The sequence below is a fragment of the Lepus europaeus genome, chromosome 10, assembly GCF_033115175.1.
Source record: "Lepus europaeus isolate LE1 chromosome 10, mLepTim1.pri, whole genome shotgun sequence".
Taxonomy (NCBI): domain Eukaryota; kingdom Metazoa; phylum Chordata; class Mammalia; order Lagomorpha; family Leporidae; genus Lepus; species Lepus europaeus.
This window is the reverse complement of record NC_084836.1, coordinates 122,994,380-123,019,848: the sequence shown is the minus strand read 5'-3', so window position 1 is coordinate 123,019,848 and position 25,469 is coordinate 122,994,380. Positions and strand designations below refer to the sequence as shown.

Here is a 25,469-nt window from a genome sequence, read left to right as displayed (position 1 = left end):
TTTTGGATTTATTAAAATATAATGTTTATCCTCACTTCCTTAGCTTGGTGAGTTACAGATTTTTTTCACTCTTCATTGGGTGTTTATTTTAGTGGTTATATATTCTTTATTAATGTAATGCTTTAATTTCATTTTTTTAAAATTTTAATTAATTAATTTATTTATTTTTGACAGGCAGAGTGGACAGTGAGAGAGAGAGAGAGACAGAGAGAAAGGTCTTCCTTTTGCCGTTGGTTCACCCTCCAATGGCCGCCGCAGCTGGCGCGCTGCGGCCGGCGCACCGCGCTGATCCGATGGCAGGAGCCAGGGGCTTCTCCTGGTCTCCCATGGGGTGCAGGGCCCAAGCACTTGGGCCATCCTCCACTGCACTCCCTGGCCACAGCAGAGAGCTGGCCTGGAAGAGGGGCAACCGGGACAGGATCGGTGCCCCGACCGGGACTAGAACCCGGTGTGCCGGCGCCGCAAGGCGGAGGATTAGCCTAGTGAGCCGCGGCGCCGGCCTTAATTTCATTTTCTGTCGCTACTACCCCTTATGCTATTGTGCATTGCAAATCTACATGTTTTGACACTATTAAGCATTTTATATACTTAATATACATTTAGGCTTTTTTACTCTTTACTCCTTCCTATGCTGTTCTGTATTTTTTTTTTTTTTTTTGACATGCAGAGTGGACAGTGATAGAGACAGAGAGAAAGGTCTTCCTTCTGTTGGTTCACCCCTCAACGGCCACTGTGGCTGGTGTGCTGTTGCCGGCGCACTGCATTGATCCGAAGCCAGGAGCAGGTGCTTCTCCTGGTCTCCCATGTGGGGGCAGGGCCCAAGCACTTGGGCCATCCTCCACTGCACTCCCAGGCCACAGCAGAGAGCTGGACTGGAAGAGGAGCAACCGGGACAGAATCCAGCGCCCTGACCAGGACTAGAACCCTGTGTGCCGGCGCCACAGGCAGAGGATTAGCCTATTGAGCCGTGGCGCCGGCCAAAGTCTGTTCTATATTAATTTTTAAGTTATAAATTAATGATACTCTCAGGCTCACTGTCAATTTCAGAATGATCTTTAGTATATCATTATAAAAAGAATAGTCAAAATACTTGCACGCATTCTACAAAATGAAATGGCCATGTAGGGTTTTGAGGATGACTCCAGTAATGATAAGCATTTTCTCCCCAGTTGGCAACAGCAGTGTTATCTTCTTAGGTGTTCATGGCAGGGAAAATTAATAATCTCATTCCTCTTATCACAATCATACTAAATAGTATTGTTTGAAGTAACTTTATCAATTTTCATCCTATTTTCACAAGTGTGGGAATCTCTCTTTAGAACCTGGGTGATTCTTTTTTTTTTTTTTTTTTTTTTTTTTTTGACAAAGTTAGAAAGGTCTTCCTTCCATTCGTTCACCCCCCAAATGGCTACTACGGCCAGCACGCTGTGCGGATCTGAAGCCAGGAGCCAGGTGCTTCCTCCTGGTCTCCCACGCGAGTGCAGGACCCAAGCACTTGGGCCATCCTCCACTGCCTTCCCGGGCCACAGCAGAGAGCTGGACTGGAAGAGGAGCAACCAGGACTAGAACCTGGCACCCATATGGGATGCCGGCGCCGCAGGTGGAGATTAACCAAGTGAGCCATGGTGCTGGCCCCTGATGCTATCTCTTAAGAAAAACTGTATCACCTGATTTTAATTTGTGATGGTCATTTGTATGTTCATCTTGTGGTCTTAAGGAACCTACATTACTTGGGAAAGTAATGCCTTCCCCTTGCTTTGGGCATTTGGCCAGAAATAGGAGATTCTGTCCTGCTCATACTTCCTTTTGGGCACATGAAATGTATGTAGGTTATCTTTTTTCTCATTGCTTCCCTTGTATATCTGTATTTTCTAATTGATAATATATTTGCATATTATTTCCTTCTTCAATATTTTATTAATAGCCTGGCTTTCATTTAGACATTAATTCACGAGTACTTTTTTTTTGTTCCCAAAGGTGTAGCAGGTATAGCAGGAATAACTAGTGGGAGATATCTTGGTTTGTATTCTTTTCACTAGGTAGCTTTGTATACTTTTTGCAGAACATTTGTTGTTAATTTAAGTAATTATAAGAAGAGAGAGCTTGAATAAATTATCTTAACACTTTTGTCTAGAAACTTCTTTGACCATATGTGTAACATGATAAACAAGTATGAAAAATGTCCACTGAGAAAATTAAGGAAACAATATTTAATGCCTTGCTGCAATCTGAAAGGCTTGTGTTAAAGGTCTTTACACTATAAATACTTGGGACCAGATTGTAAGATACAGAAAGTATGTGTTTTCTTTTATAGATAATTATTTTTCCTACTGTTTTAAAATGAAGCCAAAATGCCAGTAAGACCAGATCTCCAGGTATGTAGGCCTAGACCAAATGGAAGTATTCTAATTCTTAAAATCACTTTTTTTTTTTTGCATATAGGTAGCCAGTGTTATTTTAGCAATGATAAAGCTTATAAGTTATAATGAAATGGTCAAGTGTAGAGTAATTTAAATAGATATTTTTTCATTTATTCAATAGGTATGCTTTCAGTAGCTATATTAAGAATATAAAGTGTCAAAAGTTCCTGTTTCTTTATATATACACATCTTTTACACTGAAAAAAATTATGTACTCATTGACTAATGTGCTATATATGCCTGTACATTAATAGCAAGTTTTAAAAATTCTAGGATGCTTGCATTTAGACAAAGAGTAGGTTTTAATATCTACTCATCAAATGTGTATAGTGACCATTCCATGAAAATTCTCTAAATGAAGTTGTACTTTAACATCAGAAATGGTAAATTTTGTAAAGTTTACAAATATTACAGAAGTGACATTGTCATGTTAGTTGAATGGTTTCTACAAGGTGGTTTTGCCTGTGTTCATGTGTCTGTCTGTCTTAAAACTTCATTAAGAACTTGATGGTCTGATATGCTGAGGATTTTTCCATGATATTAAGTATTACTTTAATATAGTATTTTATTTTTCTTTTTTTTTTTTTTTTTTTTTTGGACAGGCAGAGTGGATAGTGAGAGAGAGAGACAAAGGAGGTCTTCCTTTTTTGCCGTTGGTTCACCCTTCAATGGCCGCTGGGGCCGGCGCATCTCGCTGATCTGAAGCCAGGAGCCAGGTGCTTCTCCTGGTCTCCCATGTGGGTGCAGGGCCCAAGGACTTGGGCCATCCTCCACTGCCTTCCTGGGCCATAGCAGAGAGCTGGCCTGGAAGAGGGGCAACCGGGACTAGAACCCGGTGTGCTGGCGCCGCAAGGCGGAGGATTAGCCTGTTAAACCACGGCGCCGGCCTAGTATTTTATTTTTTAATCAAGTTTTGTTTTGCTTTTGGCATAATCATAACTTTAGTAATAAAAGATGAATTAACACTAGTAATTCCTTTCCTATCTAGAGTTTTGTTATTATGAAAGCAACTTCATATCTAACTCAGTTATTCCAAATTTAATAGCAGACAGTATTTTTAGAAAATAAATGATATTTTATGAACTCATTTGAATTTTCATATAAAAACAATTCTCAACTGACTAGCTTTTATGAGATGACTAATTTTGGTTTTGACTCAATATATATGCCATTAATTATATTTCTCTAGCAGCTGGAAAAATGCATCGATGATGCTTTAAGAAAACATGACTTCAAACCTTTGAAAATGCTTTTACAAGTTGATAATTGTGAAAATGTGAAGATTAACTGCAGCAATCAGTTTTTCTACAAGTTGGATGACCTTATATGCAGGGTAAATACTTAATGGTTTTTAAAAATTATTAGGTAGGATTCTATTTTCTAGGAAGAAGTACTTCAATAGAAAGCAATAACGGCTTGAGCAACCTTGAGTATAGTAGTTAAAAGTGATTTTTTTACAAAAAAATTTGAATGTCTCAACACTCAACACATTGGACTCTCTATTTACACAATAAAATCCACAAAAAGCTGTGTCTATATAGGGTTACTATTACTAATTCTTATACAAGCTAGGGTAAAGGAGTTTCCCTGTTTGAAGTTTAAATAACTTCATTTACTGTTTGTTTTTGTAAAGATTTATTTACTTTTGAAAGTCAAGAGTTACACAGAGAAAGAGAAGGAGGAGCAGAGAGAGGTCTTCCAGCCACTGGTTCACTCCCCCCAATTGACTGCAACAGCTGGGGCTGCACCAATCCCGAGCCAGGAGCTTCCTCCGGGTCTCCCATGCAGGCAAAGGGGTCCAAGGACTTGGACCATCTTCCACTGCCTTCCCAGGCCATAGCAGAGAGCTGGATCAGAAGTGGAGCAGCTGGGACTAGAACCATCATCCATATGGGATGCAGGCGATACAGGCAATGCAGGCGGCGGCTTTACCCGCTATGCCACAGCACCGGCCCAGATCTACTTAAAAAAAATAATTGGCTGGCGCCACGACTCACTAGGCTAATCCTCTGCCTTCAGTGCCGGCACTCCGGGTTCTAGTCCCAGTTGCTCCTCTTGCAGTCCAGCTCTCTGCTGTGGCCTGGGAAGGCAGTGGAGGATGGCCCAAGTGGTTGGGCCCTGCACCTGCCTGGGAGACCAGGAGGAAGCTCCTGGCTTTGGATTGGCGCAGCGCGCACTGGCCATAGTGGCCATTTGGGGGGTGAACCAATGGAAGGAAGACCTTTCTGTCTCAGTCTTACTCTGTCAAAAATAAATAAAAACCTATCAAAATAACCTTGATGTTAGGAAGATTACACTTGCTGATTCCTAAAATAAAGCAAAAAAAAAAAAGTACCCCAAATCTGCATTTGATTCATTGAATATAAAACATTTTCATGTACTAGAAAAAGTGATTATTGATTATCTCTTCCAGTCTCTGAGATTGGCTATGAATCTAAAAAAATTGAATACAAATTGCATCAGTTGATTAAATACATGTAACTTTTTAGAATGGAATGTAACTGATTCACTGTATTAAAGGCTAAAGTTTCTTGAATTTATATAGATCTTAATTTAGCACTGAATTTGTTATTCACTGGCTTAGGAGGTGTTGGAAAGTTGCTTTTTATGAATTACACTTTCATCCTTTGCAGTACAGAGATGATGATAATGACTATCAGATTTGTGAGGATTAGAAGTATGTGTATAGGCCTGCGCCACGGCTCAATAGGCTAATCCTCCGCCTTGCAGCGCCATCACACCGGGTTCTAGTCCCTGTCGGGGCACCGGATTCTGTCCCGGTTGCCCCTCTTCCAGTCCAGCCTTTGCTGTGGCCCAGGAGTGCAGTGGAGGATGGCCCAAGTGCTTGGGCCCTGCACCCACATGGGAGACCGGGAGAAGCACCTGGCTCCTGGCTCCGGATCAGCGCAGTGCGCCGGCCACAGCAGCCATTGGAGGGTGAACCAACAGTAAAGGAAGACCTTTCTCTCTGTCTCTCTCTCTGTCCACTCTGCCTGTCAAAAAAAATAAAAAATTAAAAAATTTTTAAAAAGTGTATAAAGCTGCTAACATGCATAGTCCATACTATTTTGTGTTTGCAGGCGTTTAAATATATACTTTTTATTTTAGGAACTTAATAAAAAGGATATCCAAATGGTTTCAACCATTTTGATTTGTGTTGAAAAATGTGTCAAAAATATCAGCATATTGGGACAATCTGGACTTCTAACTATGATAGAACAAGGACAAGTCGAAAAGATAAGTATAGAATATGTAACATAATCATGTGAGGAAAATATAAAATATATGCGTTCTAATAAAGTTTCAAACTAAAAATAACTTCGGGAATTTTAAAACATTGAGGAAAATAAATGTTTGTAACTTGTGGTATGCATTTCAAAGATTAAAAATATGAAGGAAACTCTACACAGCGTTCTTGATAATCATATAAATTTAAGGTCACATGACTCCCTGAAGCGTTTCCATGATTTTATTCTCTTAAGCTCTTCTTAATTACTGTCAAACTTTATTTTTGTCTTTATGTTTATTGTCTGTTGCACATGCTAGAATGCAGGATATTAATTTTTGTCTGTTCTGTTCATTGCTTTCTAACCAGCACCTAGGACAGTACCTGGGACATAGTATGTACTTAGATATTTGAAATAAGAAAAAAAAAATAGAAAATTTCCAAAAAGTAATGATACTGAAGTAATCTTAAGTTTTGAGGATGATTTATTTTCATTGCTGTGATAAGTACTCTTGACCTAGGAATTTGAAGGGTCTTCTACATAGAATTAACATGAATTTTGTCTATTTTCATCTTAAACCATGGGAAAATTTAGTGAGTTAACAAAAGATGTTTCAAAAACAAACAATTTGATATACTGTAATTTTATGTCTTTATTCTTACGATTACTATTTATGTAATAGTTATTAATATATTATTTTTATTTTTATACATGGCTGCCTGGTTTGAAAAATCCAAGGAGATTATTCTGAGTCAAGGAAATTCAAAAGATGAAGATCTAATAAATATGATAGAAGATTTGTTTGATCTTTTGGTGGTAAAATCACATTGTTTAACTTATGTTGTAAAGCATATGCTTATTTAAGAAACAATTTGCATTCTCTGTGCCCTGAGTCTAAAAGTCACTAGTAGATTGATTATTGACTTGGTTGTATTAGTTTATTCAGATTGTAAAAAGCATTTATACAATTAATATAATTGCATGGTTAGTTAATAAAAGTTAAATAATAAAGACATGAGTTAAAATGTAATCTGTATTTCAGTTTCATTTTAGTTATAGCAGAAGATGGTAAATTATAAATTAAATATTCAATTTTTTCAGGTCATTTATGACTTCAGTGATAAAGGTATAGTAAATATTTTCTTTGATTTTTAAAGATTTATTTACTTATTTAAAAGGCAGAGTGACAGAAGGAGACAGAGAAAGAGATCTTCCATCCACTATTTTACTCCCCAGATGACTACAGCATCCAGGGTGGGGCCATGCTGCAGAAGTTAGGATTCCAGAACTCCATCTGGGTCTCCCACATGGGTGGCAGGGGCTCAAGTATTTGGGCCATTTGGTGCCACCTTCCCAGGCACATTTGTAGGAAGCTGGATCAGAAGCAGAGGAACTGGGAGTCTTTGACCTGGCACTCTGAAATGTGCTGCTGGAGTTGCATGTGGCAGTTTAACCTGCTGCACCACAATGGCAGTCCTTAAACATTATGTTTCTGTTAGAACAATAGTTTATTGTTAGTTTTTGTATAAATTTGCAATTCTCCTAGGATTGTCCTGATTATAGGAGCTCATTATCTAATTCAGAGATCAAGAAACTTTGTTTTGTTCTTGTAAAGAGCAGTACAGTATTTTAGACTGCAAACCAAGAGAAGAAAAATGAGATTAATCTGTAGGTCCTTATAAAAAGAAAGAACAAATTTCTTAATGTTTTATTGATGAATTGAAAATATAGTAGTTGAGTATAGGTGTCTTGTTACACAGATCTAATGGGAATGGTATTCCTTTTTTTGTGGGGATAACATTTCACTTGAAATTCAAACTCTGTTTTCAAAGTTGAGTAATGCTTATAATGAGATTTTATGTAATTAAAATGTCTTTGAATTTTAATACATTCAAAAATCTTTTTATCCTAGATAATGCAGATAATACCTAGCTAATGATGATTCAGAAGCATGAGTAATTGAGCATGTTCATCACTTAGAAGGCTTTAATAGGATTCTGTTACGGTCTTTTTAAAATATGTATATTTAGAATGTCATTGCATTGCAGAATAGAAGGTTACATGGAAGCTCTTCAGTTGCACAATTTGATGGATTTTGAAATAAGGAGGTTTCCTTTGCACTCACATCAAATTTTTAAAACAATGGATCTGTAGTTGAAGCATGGAAGAAAAAGTATCTGTTTTAAATTTGTATGGAAATGGAGATGACATGCCTTGTTAAACTTGTGACAGTCTGGGAAGTGTATAAAGCAACTTGGTTTAGGTTGCTGTTCAAAATAACTATAGTTATCTAAATGACTTAAGTACTTTACCACATAAATGCTATTTTTTCGTGTAATTTGGGGTTCAAATCATTAAGCAACATCATCTACTCTGCAGCCAAGTCTAACTACTGGAGTGGTTCAGTATCAACAATAATGGTCAAGGGCTGTTCAAGAAAAATTTTGGTCATGTCCCTGAGTGTCAGAGTCACAATAAAACTTTACCACTGCTAAGCCATTGAACTTCTGTGTTAGAGGGCAAGTTGGGATACTCAGTTTTCTGTTTCTGACAAAAATTCCTGTAACGGACAGTTGCTAACTTCATGAGGGTGATCGAAGTTCACCTTTGGCCCTGTTGGCTCTATCAAACATAAAGTCAAATGTTTTTCACAGAGCACCTGCTGATGAATAATACAACCAGACAAAAACAAGCAGTGAGTTGGATTTGGTTAGTGTGCCATAGCTTGTAAACTGTTCTTGGTCTAATGTAACAAAATTTCATTAATCAACTGAAAATGCAGAATGTGTTACAACGTAGCTGTGTTACACACCTGTGGTTAGCAACTGTATTGCACCACACAGTTAGATCCAAGTTATTTCTTCTTTGTGTTAGTTGAGGAAGGCTTCTCAGGATTGGTGATTGAGGCCTGTGAATTGTTTATAAATAAATCTATTTGCTGCCTTCAAAGCAAAACCATTTTAAACAAATTGTCAGTTTAATTAATGGTACCTTTTTCAAAGAATTTTTTTTTTTTTACAGTTAACATGGGAGAAAAAAACAGACCTAAAGAACCAGCCATTGTTAAGTGACTTAACTTTTAAAAGTGAATCGTATCTTTTTTATCTGAGTAATTTTTTTTTTTTATTTCAGTACAGTCATTTTGGGAACTCACACTTCGGCTGCTGCAGTATTTTCATTGTTTCAAAATATTTTTAAATTTTTCATTGTGAAATAGAATGTAGCAAAGTCTTAATATTTTTAGTACTGGTAAAGCTTCATCTTGTGGAAATGTTTAAAAATAGGTCAAATTATTTATAGCTTTATGAGGGAAAGATAGGTTGATAGTGTTTAGTGAGTATAAGAATTTTTGAGGTATGACTAAAAGCTAATTAGACCGCCAGTGCCGCGGCTCACTAGGCTAATCCTCTGGCTGCGGCACCAGCACCTCGGGTTCTAGTCCCAGGTGGGGCACCAGATTCTGCCCCAGTTGCTCCTCTTCCAGTCCAGCTCTCTGCTGTGGCCTGGGAGGGCAGTGGAGGATGGCCCAAGTGCTTGAGCGCCTGCACCCACATGGGAGACCAGGAGGAAGCACCTGGCTCCTGGCTTCAGATCGGCGCAGCGTGCTGGCCATGGCGGCCATTTGTGGGGTGAACCAATGGAAGGAAGGAAGACCTTTCTGTCTCTCTGTCTAACTCTGCCTGTCAAAAAAAAAAATAATAATTAGACCAGTTTTTGTAAAAGCCTAAAAATAAGTTTCTACTTGTGATTTATGTTTGTTATCTAAAAATATTCCCTATGTGCCTGAAATGAGACAATGGAACTGGAGTTATTCATGCTTTCTGATGTCAGTCAGTGGGCCACCTTCAAAACTGTGCTAGTATATTCTTTCCATTAATTCATATAAGGAAAATTACCATTTAGAAGGTTTAAAATCAACATTTATCAATAATTTACCACTTTTATTCAGGTAAAAGGCATATAATAGAAAGTTTCATACCTCAAATTTGTGCCCTGGTTATTGACGCAAGAGTGAATATTTGTATTCAGCAGGAGGTAAGGTCATCTGATTATCTTGTTTTTAAATATAAAAAGTAAAAAAGTGAAGAAAATGTGATGGCAGTTCATCAGAATAAAGAATTATATCTCGGGCTAAATTTTTTATATATTTCTGTTTTGATGATTCATTGACATAATAAATTTATTTTCTAAGCATTTATTACAATTTCCTATAGACTTACGTATACATACAGATGATATAAAAAGAATGTATACCAACCAGTCATTATGGCTTCTTAAACATTAAGGTGTTGAATGTATGTAAACATGTACATGTGTATAACCATAAAAACAGCAGTAAGGTAACATCCTTTGGCTTCCTTAGATCTTACAGTAGCGTATTATTAAATGTGTTGCAGAGAGTATAAATGTTTTAGATACTAGAATCTTATTATATACTGTTTTAGATAGTCTGTGGTTTGTGCTGCTTTGTAGTTCACAATTGTATATACTATATTGTTTCTTCCATTCTGCTTCATTCTCTGTAAAAACAGTGATTAAGAAAAAGTCTTCTAATACTGACTGCTTAATTTTACACTGTCTTTTTTTTCTTTCATAGATTCTAAAAAAAATGAATGCTATGCTTGACAAAATACCTCAGGATGCCAGAAAAATATTCTGTGACCAAGAAATGTTAATTCTCATGTAATAATTTATACTATATTGCTATTAATTAGTTCAAGTCAAGAATTTAAAGAATATTTTGTAAGGCAAAAGGCAAACCATGAGTTTGTATTAGTAGCTGAAACTGAAACTCTGTAGATTTTTAATATAGTTAAGTAGATACCTATATTTTCTTCAGAAGTCACTGATACTAGCCAATTGTAAGTTTCAGTGAAGTTTGTCTTTCCTCCAAACACACAGGCTTTCTGTGTAATTGATACTAGTTCAGTTTGTAATATGTTATTTTAATCCACAGGAGTCGTATGGGAGAAAGAATTTTAGGTGTTGGAGGTAAGATGCCCTTTCAAAATCTGAAATTATTACAAATTTAGCAAAAGTATTTAATATCCCATTAATAAAAATGATTTTAGCATTATAATGTTAAGATTGTGAGGAAACCATAAATTGTGTTTGTACAATTAAGCACTTAAATAAAAATGAAAGTTATTCTTAGGACAAGTGATTTTTCAAGACAACAAGATATAGATAAATATAATTTGTGCCTAATGGTAGACTTAATAATAACTTAATTTTTAAATCTAAATTACTTGTATCCAGAAACTGTTCAGATGGCATTTTGTAAAATTTTGTAAAATTTCACATTGGTAATGTGAAATAATAGGAGGTCTGCGGCCAGCATTGTGGCATAGCAAGTAAAGCCGCAGCCTGTGATGCAGGCATCCAGTATGGGCACCAGTTTGTGTCTGGCTGCTCTACTTCAGCCAGCTCCCTGCTAATGGCCTGGGAAGAGCAGCAGAAGATACCCCAAGTGTTTGAGCCTCTGCCACCCATGTGTGAGATCTGGATAAAACTCCTGGTTTCTTTTTGGCCCATTGGGTATCTCTCTCTGTCTCCCTCTGTCTCCATGTAACTGTCACTTTGAAAATAAATTATTGAAAACAAATTAGGAGGTCTGAGAATACTGGGTTTTAGGTATTACTTTTAAACACTGTTTATTAAAAATAAATTTTTCCTAAGTTTTCTATGTATGAGCAAATTTTGATATAATGATCTACATACAGATTAAACTGAGGCTTAATGTATTCTGGGATAGCTGTAAATCTCATGTTACATGAAAAGAAAAACTAATATATACACTAGGGTATGAGTTATTTTGCAATTCAGAACTCTAATAGTAATAATGAAATGGTAGAGTCTTTGATTATTCAGGGATCTATTTTAAATGTTTTTAAAATTTCATTCTATTAGTTTTATCATTTGGGCTATATTCCTACAATGATGAGATATATCCATATGAAGAATAGAAAAAGCTGAGTAAATAACATTAATATTTTCCTAATTCTTATTCTAAATACTCTATATAAATGTATGGACTTTTATAAATGTTATAATTTCAAATAATACACCGTTAATATTTTTATAGATTATGACTTACAGGTGGGCATTGTAGAAGCTTTATGTAGAATGACCACAGAAAAACAAAGGCAGGACTTGGCATGTCAATGGTTTTCATTGGATTTTGTTGTTACTGCATTTAAAGAGATTAAAGACTCTGAATTTGAAACAGTAAGTATTATTTTTTTTAAAAAGCTACTGACGTATTTAAAATTTTTTTGATTTTTAAAAATCTTTCTTTTTAAAATTAGGATTGTAGGACATTTCTCAACCTTGTAAATGGCATGCTTGGAGATAACAGAAGGTAAACTTAATACAATAAACCACTTATTGATAGAGCTCAAAAAGGAGACCTAGTTTTGAATTTTATTTATGGTTTAACTTTATTTGTTCTAAGTGTAAAATTTGCATATATAATTAAAATAATCTTACCATAATATCATCTATATTTAATAAATTACAACATTGGTTATGTTAAATAATAGTTGACTGGCCTTGTTTTGCTTTGTCCTTTGTAGAAAAATATGTGTTCTTACATATATTAATAATTTGAAAGACCAAAATTGGTTTACTGTATTTCAGAGTTGCATATGAATTATTACTTAGTGTTCAAGGAATAATAAAATTAGTTACACATCTTTCTTTCAACTGCCTACTACATTCACAAACTGGATTTGAAACATGTAGCAAACAAATCATCTTCCTTGATAATTAACGATGTAGGTAGGATCTGAGGTTACTTAAGCTCAGAAAAGAGTATGGAAGTATATGTCATAAATTTTTATGAGTTTTGATAATGCAAATACTGTTCTGTCATTATCTAGCACCTTATAGTGTTTAGAACACATTTATCAGATGAATGAGTTAATATTTACTTAATAAGATTACAAAAGATAGGGTAAGGGTTCAGTGTAAGGAGTCATACTGCTTAAATTTGAATCATAGATTCCCTTCTTCCTACTATAACATTATGAAAATTAATCAATCTTACTTGCTTGTCTCCTTACCTATAATACAGAAATATTATATGTTCATTGGGAAAATTTAATGAGATAGTATTTTAAAAACTTAGCATATTATCTGAGGAAGCATTCCATGATTTTAGCCATTTTTAGTAGCAGAATCGCTTTCTTTCTTCTTAGAAGTTCTGTGAAGACTTCATCGTATTAATATTATAAGCTAAAGTTGGAACCTGCTCATTTGATTGTAGAAAAACATTGGTTCAGGCCGGCGCCGCGGCTCACGAGGCTAATCCTCCACCTTGCGGCGCCGGCACACCGGGTTCTAGTCCCGGTCGGGGCACCGATCCTGTCCCGGTTGCCCCTCTTCCAGGCCAGCCCTCTGCTATGGCTAGGGAGTGCAGTGGAGGATGACCCAAGTGCTTGGGCCCTGCACCCCATGGGAGACCAGGAGAAGCACCTGGCTCCTGCCATCGGATCAGCGCGGTGCGCCGGCCGCAGCGCGCCTACCGCGGCGGCCATTGGAGGGTGAACCAACAGCAAAGGAAGACCTTTCTCTCTGTCTCTCTCTCTCACTGTCCACTCTGCCTGTCAAAAATAAAAAAATAAAAAAAAGGCCGGCGCCGTGGCTCAACAGGCTAATCCTCCGCCTTGCGGCGCCGGCACACCGGGTTCTAGTCCCGGTCGGGGCACCGATCCTGTCCCGGATGCCCCTCTTCCAGGCCAGCTCTCTGCTGTGGCCAGGGAGTGCAGTGGAGGATGGCCCAAGTGTTTGGGCTCTGCACTCCATGGGAGACCAGGATAAGCACCTGGCTCCTGCCATCGGAACAGCGCGGTGCGCCGGCCGCAGCGCGCTACCGCGGCGGCCATTAGAGGGTGAACCAACGGCAAAGGAAGACCTTTCTCTCTGTCTCTCTCTCTCTCACTGTCCACTCTGCCTGTCAAAAATAAAAAAAAAAAAATAAAAAAAAAAAAACATTGGTTCAATCACTCTAGTTAGATGCGTTGAATAGCATTCTTGAAGTAATATGCTTTTCTTTATATAAATTTCCATTAAACATTTATTTTAAACAGTAACAAAGAAGGAGATATGATTGTATTTAAGTTGCTACAGCTATTGTTTGATTTCCTTTTGATTTTTAGGCATGATTTCTGTGACCAGACAAGATTGCCCTTTGAAGGCTTAATTTTTTTCTTAAACTACTTTTTTTTATTTCAGAGTCTTTACATTTCCTTGTTTGGCAGCATTTCTTGATAAATATGAGGTAAGTCTTAAATTTAATACATTTTAGTTATTGGATGAATTTTGATGCAAGAGTCCAGTGAATTATGAGTTACAAATTGATAACATTAAAATTAGTAATTATTAGATCATAAATATAGCTGGTCTAGTATTCTGTATATGACAGTAACACCAGGGGACATTTTATGGAACAGCATTACCTGTAGCCAAGAATAACAGATTTAAAGCTAGTTGTCCAGATTTTCTCCTGTTTTATTATTCAAGCCCATGAATTTATTCAGACTAATATTTTCAGCCCTTACTAGCACTTGGAATATTTGTGATAGCTTGAAGCTAGCTAATCTATGTATAAAATATTGAAATTTGTTTCCTTTTATTGTTTGTAAATTTACTTACATGTTACACGTATCCTTTCTGTTTCTTCAACTTTTAACTATACTTTTAAAAAAAAGATTCAAGGAGGGGCTGGCGCCGTGGCTCACTTGGTTAATCCTACACCTCCGGCACCGGCATCCCATGTGGGCGCCGGTTCTCCCCGCTTGGAAGACCAGGAGGAAGCACCTGTTTCCTGGCTTCGAATCGGCACAGAGCCGGCCTTAGTGGCCATTTGAGGGGTGAACCAATGGAAGGAAGACCTTTCTCTCTGTCTCTCTCACTGTCTTAACTCTATCTGTCAAATAAAAATAAATAAATAAATAAATAAATAAAAAGATTCAAGGAACACTTTGCTTTATGGAATACCGTGTTGCTGGATTCTAGAATTAAAAACAACCAGTTAAAATCAACAAACTAAATTTTTCTAATTATGTGCTTCGACAGATCTGGTGAGCATGAAGGGACCTGTAGGAGACTACCTATAACTCCCAAGATCCCTTGAGGAACATAGGAGTGGTTCCACTGGCCTCTTTGAAGTCCCCTGTCTTCCTCACAGAGCCCCAAGGTTAAGTCTTCAGGCTGGACTCTGCTCTTCTTTGCATTGAGCCCACGATCTCTGGCTTTTGGGATAGCTGTGCTCATATCATGAGTGACTAACTGACTTTTGGCCTGTAGTTGTGACAACTCTACCATGGGGAAAAAATAAGAGATCATCAGCTTTGAATATATCCTGATGAGAATTTTCTGTTGTAATTTTTAAGAGCATAATAATATGTTTGCTTCTTTAGCTGAAGATACCATCAGATGAAAAACTTGAGGAATTTTGGATTGATTTTAATATTGGGAGCCAAACTCTATCCTTCTACGTTGCTGGAGATGATGATGTAAGCTTTATTCCCTCTGTATGCAATAAGTATATGAGGATTCTTCAGAAAGTTTATGGAAAAATGGCATGAAAAGAACTTTATTTTGGTGAAAAAATTTGAGAAAAAATTCAAAGGGTCTTCAAAAAATTGATAGAAAAATATATATTGTGAAAAAACTATGCATGGATTTCAGAGTTTTTGAACCAAAATAGACATCTAATTCAGTTTTTCCTGAACACTGAAGTACCCTTGTATATATAAATTTTTAAATTTAGAATATGAATATATATTTTTCTAGCCATCTTTTAAATTGATTTCAGTGTTAGCTCTTGTAGTTCTGATTAGCATAACCAAGCTAACTGGAAGTAAAAATTATTTTTGCTGTTTTATTAACAGAAGATTAATGCTAAATGTTTAGCATTTAAGCTTTTCAAATATATCACATGTTAATGAGAAGTAAAATTTTACATGGACAAAATGAATGGACTTTATAAAAATATAGCAATTACTCAAGTACACAGGCGGTCACTCTGTTAAATATACCATTAACAGGGGCTGGCACCATGGCTTACTTGGTTAGTCTTCCACCTGCAGCGCTGGCATCCCCTATGGGCACCAGGTTCTAGTCCTGGTTGCTCCTCTTCCAGTCCAGCTCTCTGCTGTGGCCTGGGAGGGCAGTGGAGGATGGCCCAAGTGCTTGGGCCCTGCACCTGCATGGGAGACCAGGAGGAAGCACCTGGCTCCTGGCTTCGGATTGGTATAACTCCGGCCGTGGCGGCCATTTGGGGGGTGAACCAACAGAAGGAAGACCTTTCTCTCTCTCTCCCTCTCACTGTCTAACTCTGTCAAATAAAAAATATATATACCATTAATAGGCAATGATATAAATGTTCTATTTCATAAAATTTTCTCTAAAGTAGTGAGGAATTGATTCCTACTGTAGCATTTGGAAGTAATTTTTAGTTCTTTCATGCCATATCATAGCTGTGCTTACAATTCTCAGTTGGCATATTTCTTCCTGAGGAAAATCTTTGAGCCATTGTTTCTTAATAGCAACTACCTCATTTTTGGTACATCAGCATACTTCTAACTCAAATTCTGCAGTCACTTTGCCAAATTTTGAGTGAGAGTCAGCACTTGGTAATCTGGTTGAGGTTGGTGATCATATAATAAAAGCTTTTAGTTTTTTCAGTCTTGTAGAGTCCTGCTTTTTCTTTTGGGCAAACTCTTTATGGATGAGCAATAATGAAATATCTCAGGATTTCTGTATACTTTAAAATTTTATTTTAGAGTACTTTTCATAGAATGCTCAATTAAATTGAGTTCTAGAGACTAGTTCTGATTCTCAGGGACTTTAATACATTTCTCCTGTATGGCTTTTTAGGAGGATTAGGGGTATTTTTAACTGAATTTTCTTTCAGGAACTTGAATTTCATTTTGGAAGAGAATAGTATTGATATAGTCCCTGTCTTCTCAACCTTGGCCTATTGGATAATTTAGACAAAAAGTAAAGTTACACTATAGTATTCTGTATGAGAGAAAATATCAAATGCATTCAAGTATATTAAATAGTGTTTTCAATACTAATCAAGATGCTGGGAAATTCTTCTTCCCAAAAATATATTTAAAATCTCTCCAGTGGCCAGCGCCGCGGCTCACTAGGCTAACCATCCGCCTGCAGTGTTGGTACACCGGGTTCTAGTCCCGGTCGGGGCGCCGGATTCTGTCCCGGTTGTTCCTCTTCCAGTCCAGCTCTCTGCTGTGGCCCAGGAAGGCAGTGGAGGATGGCCCAGGTCCTTGGGCCCTGCACCCACATGGGAGGCCAGGAGAAGCACCTGGTTCCTGGCTTTGGATCGGCGAAGCGTGCTGGCCGCAGTGGCCACTGTGGGGTAAACCAAAGGAAAAGGAAGACCTTTCTCTCTGTCTGTCTCTCTCTCTCACTGTCCACTCTGCCTGTCAAAAAAAACAAAACAAAACAAAACAAAAAAAAACTCTCCAGAATAGCCGTGGCATGTACTTCCTGAGTTCCTTCTTTTTTATATAGTTACCTTTTTTAAAAAAATTACTTTATTGAAAGGCAGAGTGATGAGAGGGAGAAACAAATCTTCTATCAACTGGTTCACTTTCCAAATGGCCTCAGCAGCAGAAGCTGGGTCAGGCCAAATCCAGGAACAGGGAGCTCCATCCAGGTCTCCAACATGAATGACAAGAGCCTGAGTACTTGGGCCATCATCTGTTTTCACAGGCTTATTAACAAGAAAGTGGTTAAGTGGCAGCCACAATGTGAACCAGTACTCTGACTTGGGATGCTAGTATTGTGGGCAGCAACTTAACCTGCTGCGCTGTAACTCTGGTTCCTCCTGTGTGTAGAAACCAGTCTCTACAGAGTAACTGCTTAAACCTTTCTTTTGTGTCTTTAATGTGGCATCCCAAACTATTTATGACTTGGCTCCTGGCTATTTCTTTGATATTTCATAGCATTCTCAATGATAACTGTGTTCCAGTCTCTCTCTCTTTTTTTTTTTTTTTCTTAATTCCCATGACTCAGATCATGATCATGCTCACCTCAGGTCCTTCTGCTTTGTAGATCTGCTGCTTAGAACACCTGATCTGTATTCGTGAGAATGCCTGGAAAGGGCAAGCATTTTAGCTTATTATTCGTGTGCATGCAGTGCTTCGACCTGGCAGCATTCAGGTGATCAGCATTGTGCTTGCAGGACCTTGTAGTAGATTTGTGTACTGAGGAAAGAATAGGACTTCACAAAATGTTTCAAAGGAAAAATAAAAGGAGTTGGTAACATTTTTAGAAAGGATAACCTTTAATAATGATTAACAGGCATTATTGTTTGGTTAAGAATAAGAAACTAAATAATATTGATATAAGCAATGAATATATTAATTTTTAACCCAGGTTCTTTCTACAGAAATAGAAATGCTAAGCAGAGACTGGTAACATGCAGAATAGGAACACAATTTATTTAGCAGTGAGGGAATAAACATACATTCATGCATGTGTGGACCACCCTGCATAGAGATACCCAACGTGAGTGGGCTAAGGTGTTGACAGTAAATGAGGAATAGTAAACGAGGAAAGAGGGAATACCTGAACACTACCTCTGAATGAGAGCAGGAGAGGTCTGTCTTTTCTACTGCGGGAAGAGAGAAAACAGGAATACTATATTGGTGTGCATTCCATGGTGTAAAGAGAAAATAAGAGTGGTACTTCTCAGCAGTGGCCATGGTGGAAAGAGAGGTCTCTCCTGCCTCCCACCAAGCCTTTTATAATTGGATATGCAAACGGGTTAGGGGGTGAGCACATGCCCTGGTACCAGAAGTGACGGATGCATCAGGAGAATGTATTAAGTTGACAAATGGCATCATTTTGCAGGCATAGAAGAGTCTAGTTTGCCTAATTTTTTTTTTTAAAGATTTCTTTGCTTATTTGAATGACGGAGTTACACAGAAAGGAGAGACAGATCTTCCATCCTCTGGTTCCCTCCCCAAATGGCCTCAGTGGCTTGGGCTGGACCTGGGCCGTGTGGAAGCCAGGAGCTTCTTCTAGGTCTCCCCTGTGGGTTCAGGGGCCCAAGCACTTGGACTATCCTCCACTGCTTTCCCAGGAGCATTAGCAGGAATCTGGATCAAAAGTGGAGCAGCCTATAGTCTATCCAGTGTCCATATGCAATGCTGGCATCTCAGATGGCAGCTTCACCTGCTGTGCCAGCCCCCAGTGTAAACTTTAACTAGTTATACCAAATCACTGTCATTTCCTTTTTAAAAAGTGAACAAATAGATCTGATTAACAGAGCAAGAAATGTATTATATAAATGGATTACTTAGTAATATTAGTAAACAAAAACTTTCTGAATTTTTGTAACTTAGAAATTGGTGTTTAAAGATGTTTTAAATCAAGAAAAATTAATGTTTTGATCAAAACCTGTTTTTTAAATTTAAGGATCATCAATGGGAGGCAGTTACTGTGCCTGAGGAAAAAGTACAAATATACAACATTGAAGGTACTAGCTTTTTTTTTTTTTTTAATAATTCTTTTCTTAATTCTTACATGGAAAAATGTTGATTTTTTCTGTGGGATGACAAAATGCTAATGAATGCCAAATCATTATTTTCAGTTCACATTCATAATTCCTCAAATTCTCTGACACCCAGCTTCTCCTGCCCCATCTCCCAGCTCCCTACTTTATTCATTTCTTGGTTTATCAAGTCTAGAACCCATGATGAATTTTCCCTCCCTCTCATCAGTATGTTTATGGCTCATGCCCATCCATTTCACTTGTTGGGTTAAATCCAAATATTAAATTTCTCTGCTCCTATAAATGAAATTGAATAATGCTGACAGACACAATCAAATAACTTAGCAGACTGGAACCATTACAAATTCAGGCATTAAGACATTTTAGTCATTTCAGTAGCTGTGTAGTGGTATTTCATTATGATTTTTTTATTTGCATTTTCCTAATCACCAGTGATTTCATGTGCTTATCAACCTTTTGTATATCTTTGTGAAGTGATGCTTAAATATTTTGTTCATTTTTTGATGGACTTTTTTTTTTCTTTTTTTTTTTTTTTTTTTTGACAGGCAGAGTGGACAGTAGAGGGAGACAGAGAGAAAGGTCTTCCTTTTTGCCGTTGGTTCACCCTCCAATGGCCGCCGCGGTAGGCGTGCTGCGGCCGGCGCACCGCGCTGATCCGATGGCAGGAGCCAGGTGCTTCTCCTGGTCTCCCATGGGGTGCAGGGCCCAAGCACTTGGGCCATCCTCCACTGCACTCCCTGGCCACAGCAGAGAGCTGGCCTGGAAGAGGGGCAACCGGGACAGGATCGGTGCCCCGACCGGGACTAGAACCTGGTGTGCCGGCGCCGCAAGGCGGAGGATTAGCCTACTGAGCCGCGGCGCCGGCCGAGATGGACTTTTTTTAATTGACTTTTAGGAGTTCTTACATATCCTGATGTCTGCAAACATAGTTTTTGTGTGTTCTTTTTTTGTTTTAAGATTTACAGACCAGCATCCAATATGGGCACTGGTTCAAGTCCCAGCTGCTCCACTTCCAATCCACCTCTCTGCTATGGCCTGGGAAAGAAGTAGAAGATGGCCCAAGACCTTGGGCCCCTGTACCCACGTGGAAGAACCGGAGAAGGCTCCTTCCTCCTGGCTTCAGATGGGCACAGCTTCAGCCACTGTGGCTATTTGAGGAGTGAACCAGCGGATGGAGGACTTCTCTCTGCCTCTCCTTCTTTCTCTGTGTAACTCTTGACTTTCAAATAAATAAATCTTAAAAAAATCTATTTATTTGAAAAGGAGAGAGAAAGAGAGGTCTAATCTCCACTGGCTCACTCCCTAGATGGCCGCAATGGCCAGAGCTGAGTCTAAAGCCAGGAACTTCTTCCGGGTCTCACATGCAGCTGCAGGGGCCCAAGGACCAGGGTCGTCCTCTACTGCTTTCCAAGGCCAAAGCAGAGAGCTGGATTGGAAGTGGAGCAGCCAGAACTTGAACCGGTGCCCATATGGGATGATGGCACTGCAGGCAGTGGCTTTATCTGCTGTGCCCCAACACCAGCCCCTAAACATACAGTTTTACTTTACTTTCTATTCCTTATATAATTACTCTCCCCACCCCCATTCCTCCCTCCATTGCTGTGTTGTTATGGATAGAACCTTCAGTACAATATTTAATAGAAATGGTAGAAGTTGACATCTTGGCTTATATCCTAATCTTAACTTGGGAGGAAGAGCATTCATCATTTTACTATTAGATATGTTAGCTGAAGGTTTTTTATAGCTTTCATCAGATTGATGAGTATATGTACATGGAAACCAAGTTAATAAACAATGTCCTTTGACCCAAAGTTCCTTGAATTTCTTATCTATCCATTCTTTCTCATACTGCACACCCAGGCAATCACTAATGTCTTCACTGTAGATAAGCTTACATTTTCTAGAATTTATAAAAATGGAATCATGTAGCAATTTTTGTCTATTTTAACTTTCTTGCATGGACAATAGTTTATTTCTGGGTGGCATTGTATTGTATAGGTGTACTTCAATTTGATTATCCATTTACCTGTTGATGAGTATTTGAAATATCCCAGTTTTTAGCTGTTATATAAATGCTGCTATAAACATTCATGTAAACAGAAGAAATGTATCTGTTCTTCTTGAAGGCTAATTTCTGAGTTTTCCATTCACATCCTTCAAGTCTTTGCTCTATCAATTCATATCTGTGGATTTAATAGAAATAGTTGAATAGATTGCTATACCTAGAAATATAGCAATTATATGAAATTGGGTTTTTGCCTTCTTAAAATTAATAAAATAGATTATTCATACATGTTCAAGGAATATTTTGTCAAGAATCTGTTAGTGTCTAGAACTTAATTGGGACTCTTACCTCATTCAGGACACTAAGAGTCTTAAAGGTAAATCGGTTTGTTTGCATAGGTAGTTAATACTGGAACTGATTAAGCCCTCAATTCTAAAAGTTTGATTTTGATTCAAATAATTTGAATTGATATATGCTTTTCATAGTTATAGTATATTCATAGAACAGCATCATAGAAATGCATGTAAACTAATCAGTGTGATTTGATTTGTGCACAGTGAGAGAATCAAAGAAGCTACTGAATATAATTCTGAAAAATATAGTAAAAATTAGTAATAGAGAAGGAAGAGAATTGCTTTTGTATTTTGATGCATCATTAGAAATCGGTGATGTAACTCAAAAAATTTTTGGTGCAAATAAAAATAGGGTAAGTTTTTAAACTCTTGAATAAATACTTAACGATTTTTGTAATTCTGGACACAGTCTGGGGCTGGAAGTTTCATTGCTTTTTTTTTCCTTCTAGAATTCTTAAAATAACATGCAGGTTTTGGTGCAGTTGAATAACCATCATCAGCTTGTTAGCTGTATCTTGCTAAGCACCTGTTAGAAAGTTATCTCAGATGACAGAAGTTAGCAGGAGCTGCTTGAAAATTCTTGCAAGTCATTTTAAAAATGAAATGAGGTGAACTATTTTCAATGCCTTAGACATTGTGAGAATTAGACAGATGATAGCCTCCAAAGAAGTAAATAACTGGCCTAGGACAAATGAATTTCAGAAATGAAGAAAGAATGCTCATTAAGAGGTTTTTGAAGGAAGGCATTACTGTGGAGATGGGCTTTAAGTTACTGTTTGAGAATCTCGGGTAACAGTTCAAGTGATGGTTTGGGGACATACTCTGTAGACAAGTTCATGTAATATAAAAGTCTTATGTTGAAGAACAGCAGAAGATATTTGAGGGCTGTTCAAAAAGGTCATGGAAAGAAGAGGCAGGCAATTAGCCTGATGTTTTAAGATGCCCTACATCTCACGTCTGAGAACTTGAGGTACATGGCCAGCTCTGGCTCCTGACTCCAACTTCGGCTAATTCAGAGTGTAGGAGGCGCAGTGGTGGCTCAGGTAACTGCATTCCTACCACCCTTGTGGGAGAACTGGATTGAGTTCCTGGCTCCCAAACATCTGGGGTCATTTGGGCAGTAAATAAGTGGATGGGAGTGTATTTCTCTCTCTCTTTCTCCCCCTCTATGTCCCCCTCTCTCTGCCCCCCCCCCTTTAAAGATTTATTTATTTGAAAGTCAGAATTAGAGAGACGGAGAGGCAGAGAGAGAGGTCTTCCATCCACTGGTTCACTCCCAAATTGGCCACAACGGCCAGAGCTGTGCTGATCTGAAGCCAGGAGTCAGGAGTTTCTTCCAGGTCTCCCATGCGGGTGCAGGGGTCCAAGACCTTGGGCCGTCTTCTACTGCTTTCCCAGGTCATATCAGAAAGCTGGATCAGAAGTGGAGCAGCCGGGACTCGAACCAGAACTCATATGGGATGCTGGCACTGGAGGTGGCGGCTTTACCCACTATGCCACATCATCGGTCTCCCTCCCTCCCTCCCTCTTTCTGCCTCTCAAAAGTTTTAAAGTTTCATAGGGAAAAAAAGATAAGTATACTTTGCAGAAAATTGAAATTCATGGGGTCAATGTAATGGCTAAAGCCACTACTTGTGATGCTGGCATCCCATTGGGTGCAGTTGGTGGGTGCCCCAGCTGCTCCACTTACTCCCTGCTAATGGCGTGGGAAAAAGCAGTGGAGGACTGCCCAAGTATTTATGTCTCTGCCGCCCACGTGGGAAACGTGGACGAGCTGCTGGCTTCAGCCTGGCCCGGCCCTGGCTGCTGTGGCCATCTGGAGTGAATTGAGTAGACAGGAGGTCTCTGTCCCTCTGTCTCTGACGCCAGCTTTCAGAATAGATACATCTTAAAAATGAAATTCATGCAGCTTATTTGTAGTACTTACTCTCCATGAATTTTTGAAGATTCCTTGTATTTGCAAAGTGATTTGGGATAAATTGGAAATTTTGGAAGAAAGGTAGGAAATAAGTGCATGAAATGGAAAGAAAATGAAAATTGTATCACTTTGAATTCATTTAATTTTAGGAATTTACCAGAAAGCAAGGTATTTCCATTGCCAAAACATCGGTGCATGTACTTTTTGATGCAAGTGGATCACAGGTATATCTGACTTAACCAATTGTTTTTTTTTTTTTTTGTACACAAATGTTTATTGTTAGGCCAAGTTTTACCCTAAATAATAGCACAATGATAAAGTTGATCTCTGAAAGGGAATATCTAAAAAACAAATGATCTTATTATAAACAGAACTCTAACGAACTGTATATGATTTTTAAACATGTTCATAGTTAATTTTAGTAGTTATTAATACCAATTTTGATACTTTAAAACTTAAAAATATGTCATTCTATTAATGATAAAACTTGTGTCTGTTAACATTTGAAAAAGTGGACATTTTTTCTTGGATCATTTTGTAATAACAGTCCATAAATAGAGAAAATTAACATTTGTAAATGTGGGGTGAGTAGGAGCTTCATTAATAAGTCCAGTGATTTTTGAGAACTTCTGTGTTTTCAGTTTTAAGTACTTTTTCCAACTTCTTTAACAGATTTTAGTACCAGAAAGTCAACTCTCATCAGTTGAAGAAGAATTTGTTTTTTTAAAAGAAAAGTCTAATCCTCAAAAGGAATTTGCTAAACCTACAAAGTATATCAAAAACAATAATCAAGAGAACAGAAAACGTAGTCTGCTTGGGGTAAATATGATAAAATGTTTGTATTACTAGCATGGATCAAATTATTGCTATATATAAGTACAAAAAGAAAGTATTGAAGATTTACCAATAACCTTAATTAAACACATTTCAGAGTTCTTGCCTCTGCCTTCTACAAATGCAAACGAGATAGTGTTTTAGCAGATTTTGTACACATATTAGGAGTTAGGGGTTAGGACAAGGTGTACTATACTTTATACTTATAAATTCAAAATTAGAGATAGAAGGGAGAATAACTACTGCTTTTTTACATTATTCCTTTGTGTTTGGCTACAATGTACAAGCAGATTACAAATTTATAATATCATTTGCATAAAGAAAGCACAGCATTCACTTCCTTTTTCACTCACCTTCCTGCTTCATTGAAGACCTCCTGTAGGCCATATCTAATACAAGCATTTCTCAACCTCTTCCATCCCTTGCTGTGATATTTGACACATGACATTGTTGACAACGTTCTCAAAGTCCTCTCTTTCTTTGACTGGTTTTAGTACATTCTCTTCCTTCCTACATTAGAGATTTTCCCCCACCTTTAATCAGGTTTGTTCCAAAAATCAAGCTTGAGCTTCAGTGTCTTTCAAGTGTATAATTTGAGCTCTTAAAAGTACCAGACTTCAAAGTTCTGTAGCTGAATTTCACCAGTGTTGTGGTGCAGCAACTTAAGTTCTATAGCTAAATTTCTTTTTTTTTTTTTTAAAAAAAAGACCTATTTGAAAGTCAAAGTTACACAGAAAGAGGAGAGCCAGAGAGAGAGAGAGAGAGAGAGAGAGAGAGAGAGGGCTTCCATCTGCTGATTCACTCCCCAGTTGGCCGCAGTGGCTGGAGCTGCACCGATCCAGAGCCAGGAGCCTCTTCCAGGTCTCCTACGTGGGTGCAGGGGCCCAAAGACTTGAGCCATCTTCTGCTATCCCAAGCCATAGCAGAGAGCTGGATCAGAAGTGGAGCAGATGGGTATCGAACAGGCGTCCATATGGGATGCCAGCACTGCAGGTGGCAGTTTGACCTGCTATGCCACAGCGGGGGCTCTTGTTCTATTTCCTTTTGCATGTCTTTTCAAGTTCTTTCCTGAAGTCTCACCTAAGACACTTTGTCTTTTGCCTCAGTTCTATCCCTGCCTCCATACTGCAGTAGTAACTACCGTTAATTTTTCTGGTGAT

At 38.1% G+C, this 25,469-nt stretch overlaps 1 protein-coding gene across 1 annotated transcript in view; it reads left to right on the top strand.

Annotated features, from left to right (window-relative positions):
• Positions 1-25,469, top strand: part of SYCP2 (synaptonemal complex protein 2) — a 70,539-nt gene that overhangs the window by 12,641 nt on the left and 32,429 nt on the right. Inside the window, exons 2-17 of the mRNA XM_062202415.1 lie at positions 2,315-2,375; positions 3,610-3,753; positions 5,529-5,657; positions 6,359-6,463; positions 6,749-6,773; positions 9,597-9,682; positions 10,245-10,330; positions 10,605-10,639; positions 11,733-11,875; positions 11,956-12,008; positions 13,883-13,928; positions 15,070-15,165; positions 19,103-19,163; positions 21,762-21,910; positions 23,625-23,699; positions 24,148-24,294. Of these exons, the coding sequence (XP_062058399.1) occupies positions 2,352-2,375; positions 3,610-3,753; positions 5,529-5,657; positions 6,359-6,463; positions 6,749-6,773; positions 9,597-9,682; positions 10,245-10,330; positions 10,605-10,639; positions 11,733-11,875; positions 11,956-12,008; positions 13,883-13,928; positions 15,070-15,165; positions 19,103-19,163; positions 21,762-21,910; positions 23,625-23,699; positions 24,148-24,294 (1,404 nt within the window). The 5' untranslated portion in view covers positions 2,315-2,351. The remainder of the gene's footprint in view (positions 1-2,314; positions 2,376-3,609; positions 3,754-5,528; positions 5,658-6,358; positions 6,464-6,748; positions 6,774-9,596; positions 9,683-10,244; positions 10,331-10,604; positions 10,640-11,732; positions 11,876-11,955; positions 12,009-13,882; positions 13,929-15,069; positions 15,166-19,102; positions 19,164-21,761; positions 21,911-23,624; positions 23,700-24,147; positions 24,295-25,469) is intronic.